The 19,353-nt window shown below is 37.4% G+C and overlaps 1 protein-coding gene across 3 annotated transcripts in view; it reads right to left on the bottom strand.

The window, feature by feature from the left end:
- Positions 1-5,070: 5,070 nt before the first annotated feature.
- stk26 (serine/threonine protein kinase 26) overlaps positions 5,071-19,353 on the bottom strand; it is a 38,500-nt gene continuing 24,217 nt past the window's right edge. Inside the window, exons 6-11 of one of the 3 annotated variants that reach the window (XM_077224838.1) lie at positions 17,116-17,301; positions 14,092-14,237; positions 13,266-13,359; positions 13,108-13,170; positions 9,632-9,768; positions 5,071-6,563 (exon numbers count right to left, since the gene is read on the bottom strand). In XM_077224838.1, coding sequence (XP_077080953.1) covers positions 6,548-6,563; positions 9,632-9,768; positions 13,108-13,170; positions 13,266-13,359; positions 14,092-14,237; positions 17,116-17,301 — 642 coding nt within the window. In that variant the 3' untranslated portion in view covers positions 5,071-6,547. Of the gene's footprint in view, positions 6,564-8,569; positions 9,145-9,364; positions 9,769-13,107; positions 13,171-13,265; positions 13,360-14,091; positions 14,238-17,115; positions 17,302-19,353 lie in introns of those variants that run through there. The other 2 variants (XR_013201292.1, XR_013201293.1) reach the window with 2 other exon arrangements.

Raw genomic sequence — 19,353 nt, 5'->3', positions numbered from 1 at the left:
ATTCATAAATCATATCATGCCGCAGAAAAACGCAGGCTTTTTGCTACATTGAAACTGAGCATGCATATATAGTGATATCAAAAGTCTGACTGTGTAAAAAGATTATTGTCATATTATCACGTCTGTCTAAAGATGCCAAACAACATTTCTGCCTTTATACAAGAAATCGATGCCTAATTTGATTACCTAATTAATTATTATATAGTGTAACATCATATTTGTTTTTATATAGGCCTATCCTATATAGTTGTCACTACACAATGTATTGTGTTATCTTTTAATAACCTTTGGTAATACACTTATTGCATTATTCTTAATGACATATTAACATGCTTAACGGTAAGTATTTTTATGCAACTAATCTGAATTATGAACGCTTCACAAGTTGATGCCTTAAATGTCTGTCTCTGATTTTGTATGAATGATGTGAGTTTGACTTCTTTAAGGTGTGTGTTCATCATCAGGACGACATGAGTGTGTGTTACTGAAGAAAACACAGGAAAACCCCAGAGAGACAGTGTGTGTGTGCAGGGGCGTAGCAACAGTATCAACTGCCCAAACATATGATATTCTCTGATTTAGATATCTGATCATCGCATTACAATTATTCAAATTATCAGTGTTAAGCATGATAATATGGTTAAATATCACACTGAAGCTGATTTAAAAATAACATTTACTTAAAATAAAAGTTCTTCTTTTGGCAAAATTACATTTTCTTACTAGCCTAAACAAAGTCTGTCTTACTAAACTAAAACTTTACAATTGAAAACCTTCAAACTTCAAGCTTTTAAAACTACTACTACAAAAAAATAGTTTGTCTACAAACTTTTTTTTAATCTAATTGTAAAGTGTTACCAAATTATGATATGTACACATGTTGCAACGCTGCCTGATTCAAGCAGATCGTGGCTGTTAATGCAAGAAAATACAAATTCAGCATTAAAATTCACCATGTTTATTCTAATTTGAAGGGCTTTGATAACATATCTGTGAAAATAAAATGCATTACGAGTAAAAAAAGATTGAAAATATTGCATGTTTGTTCGGGTAGTGAATTTACAACAAAACCTGTTAATTATTCAACAAGAGAAATAGGCGGAGTCATTCATCATTGTGCAACACAATTCGGATACTACATGACAGCTTACTTACAGTGCTTGACTTTTTCGTGAAAAAGGAGTGAAGAGTTTTTTTTGTGCCATTTTGAACTCTATGGAGAACTGATGGATTCGGCGCGGGTGCGAGCGTGTCATGCACGAGTGACTGATTACCATGGAAACGTGAAAGTCACGTATAGACAATCCTTGACTCTTGATTTTAAATATCGATGTATACACACCCGTGAAAACCTCAGCTTGTCGTTGACACACTTGCCCTATGAAAAAGTGCGGGGGACGAATTTACATTGTATAAAAAGTGAAAAGTAATCTACGCCCGTGTGTGTGTGTGTGTGTGTGTGTGTGTGTGTGTGTTCATCATCAGGACGACATGAGTGTGTGTTACTTGCCAGATGCCAGCAAGGTTTTCCAGCCCAAAATGGGGTTGATTGCTGGACTTAGCGAAACAGGCCAATCAGGATGCTCTCTGTCTTACATTCGCTTTATGAGGCACACACGCACACGCACGCACACACACGCAAGGTCTCTCGCTCTCTCCCGTGCGCGCGCTACACTGTTTGGAGCACAGTCTCTTCTGTCTCGCATGCGCGCTCCTGCTCGCGCGCTCCACATTCTCGGAGATTTGAACTAATTTGCGGGCACCAGGGCGCCGCTATCAATATGCGGGAGACAGACTCCAGTCTCCCGGAACTTAATACGGAAAACAATGCGATCAACTTAGGCTAACAATGATATTTATTGTCAATAAACGTCGCTTGGAACAAAAGCATTCAGAGACAGTGTGTGTGTGTGTGTGTGTGTGTTCTTCCAGTCCTCTTTCTGGATGACAGCGAGCATGTTTTTGAAATGGAGATGAGGTGATCCTGTCTTTATCAGAACTGAGAGCGATTCAAGCCTTTATTTACACATTTTGAAGGCTAGCATCAGAGCCGGCCCGAGACTTTTGGGGGCCCTAAGCAGAATTTGATTTGGGGGCCTCCTCCCACTACGCGAAGTCACCTGAGCTTGACGATTATCGACACAAATGTCACGCAATAATGATACATTATAAATGAATACAGTGAGGTTATGTATTAATAAATAAAAAAAATAGATGCCTACTTAAATAAAAAAGTTGAAACTTTTACTTTACTCTTTTACTAACTCTTTGAAACTTCTTAAAACAAACTGTCTCAAAACGTATATAAAATAAATTATTTGCAAAACATAATGACAAAAGTGAGACATCAGAAACATAATAAGAACAAGGGTTCAACAATGACAATTATTGTTGAAAACTGTAAAAAATATTATTATTATTTCTCTACTGTCTCAATACAGTGTAACTGTCCTCAAAATCTTTTTTATTATTATTATTGTAACAGACTTTGTTGGATTATTTGACTTATAGGCCTATACTGACATAAAGGTTTTAGTATATTTGGCCAACTTGTACCCATCTTTTTGATCGAGATATATACTTAAAAGTATAATTAATATTCTAAGTATACTTGACTTAGTTGTGTTCAACCTTTTGATTGAGTAGCCTATTAGGCTAACATAGTCTCTTATATACTGTCTTATAAACTTACATTGTTTGAATTTATTGATTTATAAAGAAAACAGACATGTTTCCAATTCTGAGTATCTGAATTTGTATGTAGGTTAGTCCACTGGTAGTGGAATTTACTTAAAATTTAATTTACTTTTTCCCCACCCTTGACTGATTTTTTTTTTGACCGGAAGTAGCGCGATGACGTCATTTGTATCAAATACGAAGTTGACGTTTTACGCGCATGCGCTGTAGTAGGGTTCGATTACGTCATGAACGTTTAAACACGGGCACGATTACCTATTACATTATCCACAAACTATATTATTTTATAAAATATGTATGACATATGCCATAATGCCTGAATTTAAACATTAAACTTTTACATTATGGCCCATAACATGTTTTTCTCCCTATACTGGCAGCTTCACAGATTTGCAATAGTACTGGATATGCATTTTGTAGCCAATTTTATCTCCAATGACAGTGACACTGCCCAAACTAGTGCTATTATCATCATCCATTATAGTATTATTGTAATCCATCAGTTTACCCGAAGCACTGTGACAGATGTCCATAACTCTGACGGAGTTAGATGAGTTTAAAAACTTCTCTCTTTTGTCTATTTTTATCCGTCATGTCATTTCCCGTAGATGTAATAAATCCATTTTTTATATCTCTCTAATAGCTAAGATAAACATTTTCATCAATAAAAATGACAAATGAAAGAAAAGACGGGTTCACATGACTAATAACGCCTCAGTCAAGTCAAATAAATGTCTATTATATAGTTGCGTTTCATAATTGTCTAAAACACTCAAAAACAAGATCGGAGATGATGATCTGAGTTTAACTGCAGGCTCTACACTCAATTTCAAAATATTTAAGGGAAAAGTCCATATATACATATGTACTGAATATAGATATACATATGTATATGCATATATATAAGTCTTTATTCATTAGAACGTTGATCTAGCTCTAGGTGTTTCATTTGCATAAAAAAATATAATTGTTTTCATCGTATTAATATTATTACCTGACATCATCTTCAAGAGTTTGTTAATTTGTTGGACATTGAGATGTTTTAACAGATCGGATAGCAGACACAAGATCGTTTTTCTTCTGGTCATCTTTATTTATTAAATCTCTCTTGTTATAAATAAGATGTCCCACATATTTTCGTATAGCACAGCGAGTGAGAGAGAAATATATATATATATATATATTCATTCATGAACGAATAAATGCTACATTAGAAATATTAAACAAATAACACAGAAGACTAGGCTATATAAGACAGACTACGAGTGGAAAAAAATAAAGTCTATTTGTATTTATAAAGGACCACATTAAACAAATAATAATAGTCTAATGGATAGGATATTCAAAACACTATGCCCTCGTTGCTTAAATAAAATGTAAATACTCTATATGGTGAGATCCGGGCCTCTGGCTCACATGCGGCCTTCCTCCGGGAGCTTACAGGAGGAGGAGGAGGAAGTGACGAAGGCTGTCAAAGCTAAACACACGTCCTTAGACACAAGCATGACTACATACAGTCATTCAGTGGAGCTGTAACTAACTGAGACATGTGTGACCCTGGATCACAAAACCAGTCGCTCGCACGGGTAAAAGCCAACAATACATAGTAGGGGTCAAAATTATACATTTTTCTTTTATGCCCAAAACCATTAGGATATTAAGTAAAGATCATGTTCCATGAAGATATTTCGTAAATTTTCAACCGTAAATATATATTTTTGTGAGTGGATACAGCAAAATTGCAAACAAAAATGGACAATTTTAAAGGAGATTTTTTCAATGTTTAGGTTTTATTTATTTTTTTGCACCCTCAAAATTCCAGATTTTCAAATAGTTTCATCTCAGCCAAATATTGCCCTATCCTAACAAACCATACATCATACGGTTTTATTTTTAATTTTTAAATGGACCCTCATGACTGGTTTTGTGCTCCAGGTTCATCTATTATAATAACCCTGTAAACAAAGATATGGTGCCCACAAATAATAATAAATAAAAAAGTCTTATCCTAAAAAAATGTTAGACAAGCTATGTGTAAAAGGAATAATGATTACAATATTGATTAAAAAAAAAAAGTGATAGCATTTTTGTTCATATTGCATAGTCCTAGTTCAGAGTAACGCATGAATTTCAGTTATGATATTTATTTGATAGTCTAAATTTACTTTTTTTGGACAATGCTTTAGAATAAATTTCCACAGAATTGTATTATATTTAACCCACGCAAGTGTTTTGTGTTATATTTTTTAATTCACATTCACTTTAAATAAACATGATCTATTGGACACAGTGTGATTTCATCATTTTAGGCAGTGTTGACAACAGTGCAATAAACTTTTGTCATCAACGGGGAAAAAAGCAGACACACCGAAATGTCATAACTTAAATCTTTATTTGCCACACCAAACAAAAACTAATTTGTAACAGTTGATGTCAAAAAAACAAAAAAAGAGAGAAGAAACAGCATCTGTATGATACAGCCTAGAAAGATTTCCGTCTGGCGTCTTAAATTTACAAAAGCTCTGGTGAAGAAATGTACAAAACCTAGCTTCTGCATCTACATGTTCCTATAAAGAAATATACAAATGTTCTACTAAACACCTTTATTGCTCTAAAATCTTCCAGCAGTCTGGCACCTTGTGAAAACGTCGTCTTAAAGCTGTTTTTGAGAAGACAATGACATCATACACATAAAAACGTGAGCTTTGTTTAGGCACAATGGGATGCAGCGTTGGCACAGTCTCTCCAGGCCAACAGGAGCGATGACGACGTCACCACCGCACCAGCAATGGCACACTTGTGTTTCTTTACAAGCTTGGCCAAAAAACAAACAAAAAAATCCCTCATCACAGGAGATTACATAAAACTGAAGGATCTGCATTGAGCTCGAGCTCTAGACCGGACTTGAGTCGCGCTGGGAAGCGTGTACGCGTGTAGAAACGTCCTCGTTGGTTAAAGACGCAGGATCCCTTGAGATCTACTCAAAGTAAGAGGATAAGAGGAATGTCTCTGAAATTAAACGAAGTGCACATTTCCTTCAAAAATACAGTATAGCTCTACTCTCATATAAAAATATCAGCTCAAGAACACGGCACTGTAAAAGAGGGCGTTACTGAGAAACAAATGTTGATAACAGGCCTTTATATAAAAGACAAATTACCTTGCCAATTAAAAGAAAAGTGAAATTCCCTATAGTCGTGGGCTAGAAGTGAAGGAAGCTTTTGCACAGCAAAACTCCTCGGTTTATATCTTGATCTTCATTAAACTGATTTTTTTTTTCTTTCTTAATGATTGCTTAAATGAGGTATTTCTATTCATTTTGTTGTTGTTTTCTGATGTGATATGCATGTAATCCCATACAGCAGTTCTGTAATGCTACAGTTAACAGTGTGTAGAGAGTAATAAAGAAATCCCAAACCAAGACGAACAGAAAGGCACTGTTGATCTCCCAAACATATATATATATTATTGATCATAGTTTAACATTTAGAATAAAGTAATAGATCGGGACATCAAACGCATATAAATAAATGTGAACCAAAAGATCTAGCGAACGCAGATCTACTTAACCAGTAAGGATATTTTGTGTCTTTCGAAAGTAAAATGCTGAATAAAATAACAGTAACACACATCCTTGGGCACCAGCAGAAGACTAATATAAAAGCATGTGGCAAAATTGTATAAATACAGTTGAACACACACTATATTTCTATAATATAATATATATTTCCATTCTTTGGGACAAGAAGAGCAGAATTCCTTTTGGTTATGATGAGATGTGTGTTCTCTGTGTGAGTGTGTGTTAAGGTGCAGTCATCGGGGGCTGACAGCAGAAGCGTGGCGTTTCCCACTAACTCACAGAGAACCTACAAACACACAATCCAGAAGCAGAGATGAGGAACACGACACACACATGATATCAGAGGCGTCTAGAGTCGGGCTGGAGGGAAGTGTGTTCATGTCTGCGATCAACAGTTTTTTTACAATCGCTATGACAATTTTTTCAATACTTTTAACAAATTTCCTAAACTCTTAGGAAAGTGTTTCTTTCTAAAGTGACTACAGTGGCTCAATCTTAAGTTTATCAAGCGACGAGAATACTTTTTGTGCGCAAAAACAAACAAAAATAACGACAAAAATAACGACTTTATTTCAACTATTCATTTCCTTCTCTGTGGGCCTCGAGTGAGTTCACTAGTGTAACAGCGTATCGCTTCTGTGTTGTACGTCACACGCATCACACACATGACCAGCGTCGGCCAATAGTGAGCCTACGTGTGACGTACAACACAGAAGCGCTGCGCTGAGATGTTGATAATTTAACAAGTTATGTGTGTTTGTGTTATGTACGCATCTACGGTGGAAACAAATTTCCAGATGAAAAAAAAAAAAAATTTCTATCTATCTATCGTTGATGTTTGAGCATGAAAAAGCTCTGCAAAGTTCCAGTTACTCCCTATATCAGCCGCTTTTCCACCGTCGGCCTCTGGAACAACGTCACACACACACAAACACTGTTGTACATCTATCTTTATGAGGACATTCATTGACACAATGCGATCTCTAGTCGCTTACCCTAACCTTACTCATCACAACTAAGTGCTTAACCCGAACCCTTACCCTTAACCTAATTATAACCTTATCCCTAAAACCAAGTCTTGACCCTCAAACAGGCCTTTAAAGGGGTCTCAGAAAGTGAGGACCGGCCAAAATGTCCTCACTTTACTCTCTTTGTCCTCACTCCAATGGTCTAAAACTCAAACTGGTCCTCACAAAGATAGTTGTACAAGCACACACACACACACACACACACACACACACACACACACACACACACACACACACACACACACACACACACACACACACACACACACACACACACACACACACACACACACACACACACACACCATTTCACCAACAAACGGAAAATTTATCAGAAAGAAATCACTGGAAACTATCGAGATCGGAGAACTAACCTGAAAAAAGCGGCAGTTTCTTGGCATTTTTGTGGTTTACTGATTTAAAACCCAAACATCGATGTTTTACACTAATAAGTGATACACTGATCATAACATATTCATTTGTCAAGATTGCACATTAGTTTTACAGAAGTACTATTTACTGGTTTTTCAGGAAAAAAAAAAAAGAGGAAACGCGTACTTAAGTCACGTCTGTTTGTGTCTATGTGCAGTCATAGGACAGTCTTTACATCACATTTAGAAAGAATGATCATTTCTACTGAGGAGCTTTAACACTCTCTCCCAATACATTTATATTTTCAGGCAGAGAAACAGAGGACGCTCCTGAATAATCAGAGTTGCTTTATTCTATGATGTATGCGGAGCTAAATATGGATATCAGACAGTCCGGTATAAAGTTACGAGACAGACGAAATAAATACATGATTGTGATCGCCTATATGATGATACGCCATGTTTACTGTTGGTATACTATATTCGCATATTAATATTTCTGCCTTGATCAAAATCCACATCGGATCACAAGCAGAAGGTGTTCAAACACTCGCTGCTGTCTGAAAGTGAGTTCTGAGATTGAGTGATTTTAAAAGTCTTTAATCAGTCCCGCCAGAAAAACGTGATTATGCAATCGCATAATTCAATGCATAATCAGCCAAATCAGCATATTTATGCGGGGGCCGCATTTTTTTCAAATACGCCTCACTTGATTTCATAATCCCCGCCTTTTTGTTGCAAAAAAAGGTCACATATCTCAGCAGAAAGTTGAAAAATGTCACGTTTGCTTCACACAAGAGCAGCCGCTTTCCCTGTTGCCATGGGAACATTATGAAGTGACGTAATTACGCGACGTGAACATCATTGAATAGCTGTAAAACAGGAAGCACACATTTTATTTTTTATATTTTTTTTATTCATTTTTACAGTTGTAGCATATTCCTTTTGTAAAGCTACAGAACTTGTTTGACTCATCAATATTTTGAGCCATGTGTTTATTAAGGTCTGAAATAAAACAAGATGAGAACTGAAATATTCCCAGCACTTTCTGTGATGTGTTACGCTTGCTTATCATAGGAAGTAATAAGAAATGACTCTTTACATTAAGGTAGTAGCCTAGTGAGAACAGGGTGTTGGGGGAATCACTTTTCTTCCTCTTTTTCCATCAAATCACAGTTTTTGCAAGTTCCCGCAATTTCATCCCATAAAATTGCATAAATATCCTGCATATTTCATCTAATTTTTTAAGGAAACGTGCTGCGTAATCAATGATTTTTGTCATTCAATCACAAAAAAACTCTGCATTTTTCTGGAAGGACTGTTTAATGCTGGTATATGGAGTCTCCAGACTCAGGTAAACCTCTCCTCAAGCCCGAGTCGGCCCTCTTTGGACCAAGATATTCGGCGGCCCAGAAAACCCTGCTCTTTGGCCCAGAGGCAGCGACAGTGGAAACGCGACTGGCACGCACTAGCACACTCGCTTTGGGCCCGACAGTGGAAACACGGCTAGTGTCGCTGATTCTGAACTCCATTGTAGTCTGAAGCTTTCTTCAGGGAACAAACACGTCACAGTATTCACATTTAAAAAAATCCCACCCAAATCACTTCATAAGACCTCAATTGCTGCGTTTCCACTGTCGGGCCAAAAGCGAGAAGGCTAGTGCGTGCCAGTCGCGTTTCACTGTCACTCCCGGGGCTCGATCGGGCCTCGTCAGGGCTTCCTCCGTTTTTAGCATATAATTGTCGTGTAAACGTACCATCAGACAGTGGGTGGAAAATAATCATGACTGTTTTTGCACCACATGAAGAAAAAAAAAAAACGCATGGCATGACCCTTTCAATGATTAGTGCTAGAAAACGGCATAGATAAATACACAAATTCCAGGTCAGTAAACTGTAACCATACTCCTAAATTCAACTATGAGAAACACATTATCGTGCGGTGTGTGTCTGACCTCTGAACTCTCTCGAGGATGTGGCTGATCATGCTGTCTGTGACACCAGGACAGAGATCCTCAGCCACATGCAGACTCTTCTCCAGCTCCTCCAACACACCTCTCGTCATCTCATCGTCTCGCTGCTGCGATTTCAGCTGAAAAAAAGCCACACAAACTCACATCATAAATGCTTGTTCACACCGGGACGAATTTCGCGTGCGATATTCGCCGACGGTTAACGCCTCGTGATTAAACAAAGGGCGCCAATGTGAATGTGCACACCGACGCGAAAAACGCAGGGCGTAAAAGTGTCATTTAAAAAAAAAAAAAAACGCCTCGGGTTTGTTTTTTTTGCTTTGATGCGTCGCGTCAAAAACTATCCGACCAATGAGATTGGCGCTTTTGCTCACGTGTCTGGAGCTTCCGAAGTTACAGTAAAACACAACTTGGGGGCGCTCAAACACAAAACGGTCTTGCCGAGCACACATACGCAACGACGAAGAAGATGTACGCCAAGCAGCGTCTACACACTGTCGGGAAGAAGACGAGGAAGATGCAAGCCATGGTAAATGTAGAGCTGCTGGTGTCGGAGCATAAGGAACTGTATGACAAACGCGCAAGCGACTACAAAAATATTGATAAAAGACAACTTTTATGGAGTGGTATTGCAGAGCAAATGGGCCTTTCATTTCACTTGATTATCTTTCCGGGGCATTTCTGTTTTACATTAAACGCCATCTAATGTCAGGGAATGAATTAGCATGTTCACTCGGCTCATCGTCAGCGAAAATCGCTTGGGTGTGAACACAGAAAACGCAACAGTCATAACTGGAAGGATTCTCATGTCAAATGAAGATTCAGAATTAGGGCTGTGACGGTGGCAGTTTTGGTGGTATTGGAGGCGGTGGTTGTTTTGAAATAAAATAATAAACGAGGCTCAAACATCCATTTCCTAACAGACATGCGTGTTTATTTGAGCAATTCCGTCAATGAAACACACTAAAGCCTGTAAGGCATTAAAGTAAATAATGGTAACTTAAATAATATAATAAAGTTAAATATTTAAAAAAACATTTGTTTTATATTTCCACAGAAAGACACGTAGCCTAATCCTACCGCTCTGCGCTTTGAGAGACACGAGCAGAAAGACCATCTCTTTTCTAATATCTTCATGTTTTCTACTTGTTGTAAAAGAGAAGAGAATTTTATCTTCCACAAGGACAAGACATTTAGACTATGTTTGATTTGCGCTGCCAGAGAAAGTGAAAGTAAAATCACCCGAGTGTGTGAAACTGATGCTTTACACATAACTTGACGCGCTTTAGCAAGTCTAATAACAAGCACACACTGTGTTAAAAAGAATTTGACGTGCAAGTAAAAATGTAGGCTATCCGTCCTACAGCGTTTTTCTGCTTTACCACAGTAAAGAATGAGAATATAACAGGCCTACTTTGAAGCGAACCAAAGAAAGAAACGTTTATAATCAGTGTTGGGAACGTTACTTTAAAAAAGTAATTAGTTATAGTTACTCGCTACTTGTTCCAAAAAGTAACCGAATTACTCCATAATAAAAGTAACTCGTTACCAGGGAAAGCAACTATTTGCGTTACTGTAAAAAAAAAGTTGCTATGTCAAAGAATTTGGATTTTTTTGAGCAGTTGAAATGAGTAGAACAGGTGTTTGTACATAACTTTGGATATTTATTGCACGTCGACAGGCAGCAAGAGGTTTATCCTGCACTTCAAGTATTATCTTTGTAAGATAAGTAAACCGTTACACCATATAAAGTGCATTTAACTCTAGCAAATTAAATCAAACGCTCTCAACCTGAGACAACTGGTCAAGTAAACAACCTGTAGGCTACTTCCAAGTGTTTTGTTCACAACAAAAGTAAACTTTTAAACAACAAAAAAGTGTGTTTAGCTCTGTAGTCTTATTCTTAATTAAATAAATCAAACTCCCAATGTCAGACAACTGGTCTGGTAGACATTCTGTACTTCAAGTATTTTCTTCAAAAGTAAACAGTTAAATAATATAAAGTGTGTTTGCAGTAACTGTAGCAAATTAAATAAATCAATCTCTAACAACGCCATGCGTTGCCATTTAATTTGCTATTAAATAAGTGATCTAGCGCTAAAATGTGTTTTTTACTCAAGCTGAGCGCTCGTTGCCTCGGCGATCAGTGTTATGGATACAGCGTCCTCTGTGGCGCACGCGGTCTTCACTCAGACGCGCTTCAATCTACCGCCGTTGCGGACTCTATTCATTCCGGTGAAATCACAAAATAAAATGCACACAAACATGTCCTGCTTGATATAGACTGTAACCACTGATGAACATGTTCAGTTTTGATGAGAAAAAAAAAACTACACGTGTGGATTAGAACCCGTAACCTCTGACACGCTTGGCAAAAGATCTACCTAAGTTTGTACCCAGCACTTCTGAAAATGCACTTCTGAAAGCGTCTCTGTCCCCAGCACATTTCTAACCAAACTGACGCCCGTGGTAACGCACCGCGTTAAAAATAACGTCGTTACCTAACGCAATTCTTTTAAACGCCGTTATTCCAAACACTGTTTATAATCCCCTTCGGAAATGTGTGAGACGTGAGTGAAAATTTGGGGAAAGAAACGAGAGATTCCTCGTCCAGTGGAAAAACTACAGGAATATTGCTAAATTCACTGATAATCTGGAGAGCGGATCGCAAAACTGAATACAAAGCTTACATTTATGGGCTCACACACAACTCTCTCATTCGTCACGAATCCAAACGTTTGGCTGCGATGCAGGGCTCCAGACTGCGACCAAATGGTCACATTTTGCCACCAAAATTTGAGAGTGTGTGACTGAAATTTACACAAAGTTGCACATGTGTGACCAGTGAATTTGGTAGAACTGCGGGAAACACGAAGTTTGCCGACAGTGCAGTATTGTTTTTAACTATGAAATGACCGAAAGGTTACTAAGCACTTTGTAACTTAGCACTTTTTCTTTCTGAATGTATGGTATATTTTTTCCCTACTTGTACTGACATGACATCGATGGTGCTGTCGGTTTACCTTGTTGTTGCATCTTATAAAATGTGACTGAATTTGAAACAGCACACTGTAATTTCTGCATCTATTATCAAAGATTTTTATTAGTAATACAGTGGAAATTAGTAGAAATGTGAATATTTGGTCAGCATGTTGATTTAGGGTGTGTGCCCCTACATTTTCTGGTTGTGCCCCTAAAATTTTCAGTTGGGGGCCACTGTGCTCCTAGTGAAAAAAGTTAGTCTGGAGCCCTGCGATGTAATATTTAATTTATTTTGTAAACAAAGCTTTGTGCTTCACTCCTGTTATAATATTCATGAAAAACAGCATCACATACAGAATCTGTGCTTTTGCAGACCAGCGCCGGTGCGGTTGTCAAGTTTACCGGCACAGGCCTGTTCTGAATGGCATTTTTTATTTCATTTGACCTCTAGAACGTGAGAAGACTCGGTCCCCTACCTCAGAAAAAACAGGAGCCATGACGGTGGTTAAACTGACGGACTTCTTCTGCACTTCTTCGGCCTGAAGGAAGGCGAGCAAAAGACACAGACATGTTCTCTATTAACCAGTTTCAGAATTTTCTACATTGAATATCCAAATCATCATTGAGAACTAACCATTCCGTTGGGCTGTTTCTTCTCGGGCTTCTTCTTTCTAACGGTTGTGAAGGACCATTCAGGAGACGATTCATTGTCCTTACTGTTGCTCTCTCTGTTAGGCGCGCACACACACACACACATCATTAGACCATCAAGAACACATCGAGATGCTCAGCTCAGGGTAGTTTCATCAATTAGGGTGTGTTGTGTCAAAATGGCTGAAAAGCTAAATTCGAATTTTTCTTCTTAAATATTAGCACAATTCAAATTATATTTGTATTCTAAAGGCAATACTTAATGTTAATGTTAGAGGAAAAAAGTGCTTTATTGTCTCCTATGCCCACAAGAGGGCGCAATAAACAGATCAAGCATCGCATCTTTTATTGAAATAATTCACTTTTTAAAGTGCATTAACATTTTAATAAAATATAATTTACTTAACGTGCATGCAAGGAAAATTAAAAAATTTTCAACATTGAAAATAATCATAAATGCATATTACAATGATTTCTGAAGAATCATGTGACACTGAAGACTGGGATAATGATGCTGAAAATAATGATCTCAGGAATAAAACTACATTTTACAATATATTAAAATAGAAGAGTTATTTAAAATTGTGATAATATTACTTTTTTTAATTTTTTTAAATCAAATAAACGCAGCCTTGGTGAGCAGAAGAGACTTGAAGTCTGACCATTGATTCTGTTGTGATCCTTCATTTTAAACAAGATCTAGAGAGTAACTACTTAGTAGCATCAGGCATTTTAGTGATGGAAAGCAGGGTGTGCAAACTTATTTAGGATTGTAAATGATTGTGTTGTGAATGTATTTGTGCGCTTACGAGTCCGAGTCAGAACTGGATTCTCCATCACTGTGTCCCTCGGCTTTCCAGCGCTTCAGTCTGTCGATGAGGTCGGAGAGGTGGGACGTCTTCTTGGCGTATTTTAATATATACTTGTGCTTCAGAAGCTCCTTTGCTGTGGGCCTCTGAGAAAGGAAGATATAATGACATTTTATTACCTTTATCACTTTACAAACACATCAGTATAAGTGTGTGTTGCAGCCTTTATATGCTGGCAGTGCCACAGTATTTACAAACCAGAACTAAACATTCCTACATGTGAAAGTCCGTTCACACAGAATATGAACTACCCTTTAATGCACATTATAAGCAAACCACATGACCTTCACCTTGTGTGATGAGTTCGGTGGACTTCAGAGAGGTCTGGGTTTGTTTGTAAAACTCAGGTTTGTTATAGCAAACATAACGAAAGTGATGACACTTCCAAATAATGTAAGTGGTATTGCGATATTATAAGAGTTATTATAGTTCACTAAAACCAAAACCATAAATAAAATATACTTGAAACAAAACAAAATAAATGTTAACTGAAAAAAAAGGTCAAAAGTGATGTCCAGCCTAGGAGAATTGACATCTTTACCCTTTATTCAAACATTTGTTAAAGATTTTGTAATCATATTGCCTAGTTGTGTCTTAAGTTGATGATAATGCAATAACGCAAACTTTGGCTAGGCTGTCGTACAGCGGAATTATGAACACATGCAAAAACAAGAACGAACCAACAAAATTATTCATAACTGATTATGTTGTAGTCAATGTATGCTTCTTCTTGTCACCTTTTTGTTTTTTACATAATAAAATAAATCCTGTAGCTTGCACTTTTTTGCACCTTTAAGTTTAGTGTTTTGCTTTTCCTTCATAAAAATGTGAGGAAAATATTTTATACTTCAAATATGGTTTAATGGAACTTGTAGGGTCATAAAAAACTAATATTTAAGTTATTTTGTTTTAGTTAAGCTAGTTACCAAAGCCACATTTCTCATGTACAAACAAGAAATTTTGACTTGCTACTAGAATAATAAAATATAAAAACAAAAATTAATAAAAACTATTAAGACATAAAACAATAACTAATAAAATTAAGCTAAAACCTAACTAGACATCTTTTGTCCACTCTCAACCACTTCCGTCCGGACTTCCTTCGAGAGGGGTAAATGTGTGTGTTTTTTCAGATCTTTCAATCTAATGGACAAAATAAGATCACGCAATTTACATATGAACACAAGAAAAACACACAGAGAGCGTCAGCTTTAGTTTCTGCTCTGACAGACACAAGATCAGCCGAACGCTGTGTGTGTGTGTGTTAGGAATCAGGAATGCTGAGAGAACATTGAGCTTGGTTTGATATCCCTCTTCAAACCAAACTTGTGTCTTCAGCCGGTAAAGTTTAAACCCGTCTGGCTCGATCTCTTCTCATAATGTTCACTCATTATCCAGTAGACAGAGAGAAAACGGTCTTTTAGTGGGTGTTTGAACACATTCGATCACATAAGCGTTTACACTACAAAAGCAATCCGGTCGAATGTGTTTTCAACTGGAAGTGGACGAGCTCGAAGCGTTTTACACTCGTTTACAGCGGTGTTACATGATCCACCAAAACGCATCTTAGTACCGTGTGTAAACAGGGCCAAATAAACTAATTCAAAGTATTAATAAACTACAATAGCATCACAAATATGACACTGGATACTACTTGGTAGTGTTGTCAAAAGAACCGGTACTTCGGTACCAAGTCAGTACTGAAATTTAGAAAATGCGACGATACCAGCATTTCTGTAGTACGGGTAGTACCGAGTCCCGGGTATATTCGGTACCCACTAACAGCTGCGTTCAGTCGCTTCCGTGTTTATCTAAGCGTGAGGCTCCAGACTAACCTTTTACTAGGAGCACTGTAGCCGATATACACCACAGTGTATTATACTAGTGTCTGTGAATATTAAACCGCAAAAACTAGACTATTAACCCTGCATGTTCTGCTTGTCTCTGTGTGAATGAATGGCGTAGACGCGCGGTTTCATTTACCCCACACACACACACACACACACACACACACTGAAACACGCGCATGTTTCAGTCTCTGCTGCCTCACGATGTGAGGACATGATGAACTTCCTCTTCAGAGCCGATCTGAGAGTCACTTCATGAGAATTTTACAGTTTCATTTGAGAAAAACTATCGTCATATCATAACACACACACACACACACACACACACACACACACACACACACACACACACACACACACAAAAGGTCTTCACGGCAACCCGTCAAAATAAAAGTTTGGTTTAACTTGAAGAAATTGACTGAATTATATTAGCCAACTGTTGTACAGTAGATTTAGCTACGTCTTAATGTAATAAAAATACTACTACAACTAATAGTAATGTGTGCATAGAAGGTTGCTTGTTTTTCCACTTGATCTTTTTATAAGCAATGTTTACTGTTAAACAGCATGTAGCCTTCAATGCTTATATGTATTATGTACTTATGATTACCATCATAAATAATAAAGTAATTGCATTTAATTTAATATTTTTTTCAAATAGTTCAATAAAATAGAAAAATAGTCCCAACAGATTTTGCTGTGGTACCGAAATTGGTACCGAGAACCGTAAAATTTTAATGGTATTGGTGCCGACTACTGTAAACCCGAATAAGTTGGCAAAACTCAAAAAATTAAGGCAATCAGTTGCCTAAAATTTTTTAAGTTAAGAAATTCAAAGTTTAAGCAAGCAGAACTGGCAGATTTTTATTTTGTACTTTTTATTTTGAAAGAAAAAAAAATGGGATAAATACTTTGAACTAATTAGTTTAATTTAAGTTTGTCCTACTCAAACCAATTAATTATTTTGAGCGTTAGGGTTTATAATTTTGGTATCGTCACATCCCTACTACTTGGTATTGTGATACTTTAGCTGGAATGCCAAAGTTAAGATACTGTGACAACCCTAGTTTAAGCACATCATTCCTCAATCAGAAAGCAATGCTTTAGCTGTGCTTACAAATGTAGGGTCTTTGTTGAGACAGGAGTCCACAAACTCTTTGAAGATCTTGGAGAAGTCTCCGTTGAGGGTGGGCGGCGTGTTCTTGGGGATGTGGAAGAGGACTCTCATGGGGTGCATGTCTGAGTTCGGCGGCTCGCCCTTGGCCAGCTCAATGGCAGTGATCCCAAGAGACCAGATATCAGCCTGAGAGAAAAACACACTCCTTTATGAGGTCCAACACAAATCGAGCACGACATAAGAAAACCACTTTTAGAATAAAGCAAGAAAGAGCGAGCTAAACCATCATTGATTTATAACCATCCTTTAACACAATGAAAGCATCTCAAATTATAATAAAAGAGATTTTAGATGTCATCATCTTTACATACAGGTGAAACTCGAAAAATTTGAATATCGTGCAACATATCATGCATTTCAGCGATTCAAATTAAAAGGTGAAACTAATATATTTAGTATATATAACTATATACATATGCATGATTATACTTTTCAGAGGGCTGGCATTTCTGTATTAAAAATCCTTGTATTTTTATTGACTTCATGTAATATTCAAATTTTCTGAGATTTTCATAGGCTGTAAGCCATAATCATCAAAATTATAACTTTTGTAGATATTCTAATTTTTCGAGTTTCACCTGTATATAAATGAAACATATCCACTTTTTTTGGCATCCTTATGCTGTTTTAAAGATTAATATTGTAAAGCATGAATAAAATAACAGATTAGATAGATTAGCTTGTTGGAGCACGTAAAGTTTATGTGCACTAAAACACTGTGATCATATGTTAAAGTACAATATGACAAAACACGCTCGCAGTGTCTCAGCCTAGGTAAATGAGGGTGGTTTGTAGGTTGTAGTGTTCGTCCGTGTGGTTTTATCTGTCTTTAAACGGTTTAAATCTCAGAGACATTCGTGTTCTTCGCTGAATTCATGCGCTTCTCACTGGATCTCACAGCGCTGTTTAGTGGTCACGTGACCGAGACCGATCACAGAGTAAACGTATCTGCCGGTTTAACTTTTGAGCCGAGCGGATAAATGGTCTGTGTGGTAGGCTTGTGTGGTATCCAAATTTTGATACCGTCAAACCTCCTCCCTATTTTACCGGGGTATACGGTATTACCGTGACTAATTAAAAATTATGACATAAGGCTCAGACAGCGTCACCAAACTGTTGGCTTGTGCCTACACCGTTCAGAAACTGAATACCAGATCGGGCAAAAAAAAACCAAAACAAAAATCAAGGCCAACCCGTGCACGTTGTGTCTGATCCCGGCTGACGGCATAAATGTAATATGAGCCGGAGCCCTATTTAGACTCGACTATTTTTAATACGTGGGCCGTTATAATATGGTGGCGCCAAATAATTTTTTAACCCAGGTGCTGAGGGGGTGGTAGATATAAATACTATTTATTAAGGGTGTCACGATTTCGATTTTAAATCGAAATCGATCGAAATGAATTCACAAACTCAAAAATCGAAATAAAAAATGGAATCGTCGATACTGCCACGCCCATGTCTCTATTGTTCAATCTCGTTCATCAAAATTAACTAATCTTTTTTCTAGTCATTTCAGGGGCTTTAAATGTTATACTTTTAACAGGCAAATTCCCCGAACACATCCAACGCAATCTTGATCATATTCTGAATTAAGAAATCATTATAATGTAGTCAAAAGTAATTTACAGGGAACATTAATACTTGACCTTCCGAGTCTTTTGTTCATTTGTCACGTGACAGAGGCAATGAACGGATCGTTCATGAACGACTCATCACGGCGCGGGAAAAAAACACACGTGTTGAAAGGCTGTGAGTCCTCTAACTTGGATTCTATGCCCGAGCCCGAACTTGGCCGATATTTCCCGTCACTATCCTCGGGCCGGGCTCTTGATCTAGAGACGTGCACTCCCAACGCAATAGAGTGCGGCGCGGGACTAGATTCGATGGCCGAGCGCGGGCGGTAATAAACTCACTCTGTGTGTGCGGGAGAATAAAACAGTTCGCGGGACTCCCGCAAACTAGAAATATCTATGAATAAAACATATAAAAACTAATACATTTATTTATCTGTTGCTGAAAAGCAACAAGAACAACTAAAACAAAATAGAAACGATTTACAGGCCAGAGATTCTATTTATAACATGTTGGCAGCGTTGAGCGATTTAGCCAATCACAATCATATGTGTTGATTTCTTGAACGCAATGACCAATCAGAAGCATTTAAGATAGACTCTC

This window comes from Siphateles boraxobius, unplaced genomic scaffold, assembly GCF_051911475.1.
Source record: "Siphateles boraxobius isolate OS27281-9 unplaced genomic scaffold, OSU_SipBor_1 92, whole genome shotgun sequence".
NCBI classification, from domain to species: Eukaryota; Metazoa; Chordata; class Actinopteri; order Cypriniformes; family Leuciscidae; genus Siphateles; species Siphateles boraxobius.
Note: the sequence above shows the minus strand (reverse complement) of the source record. Positions and strands in the feature narration are given on the sequence as shown.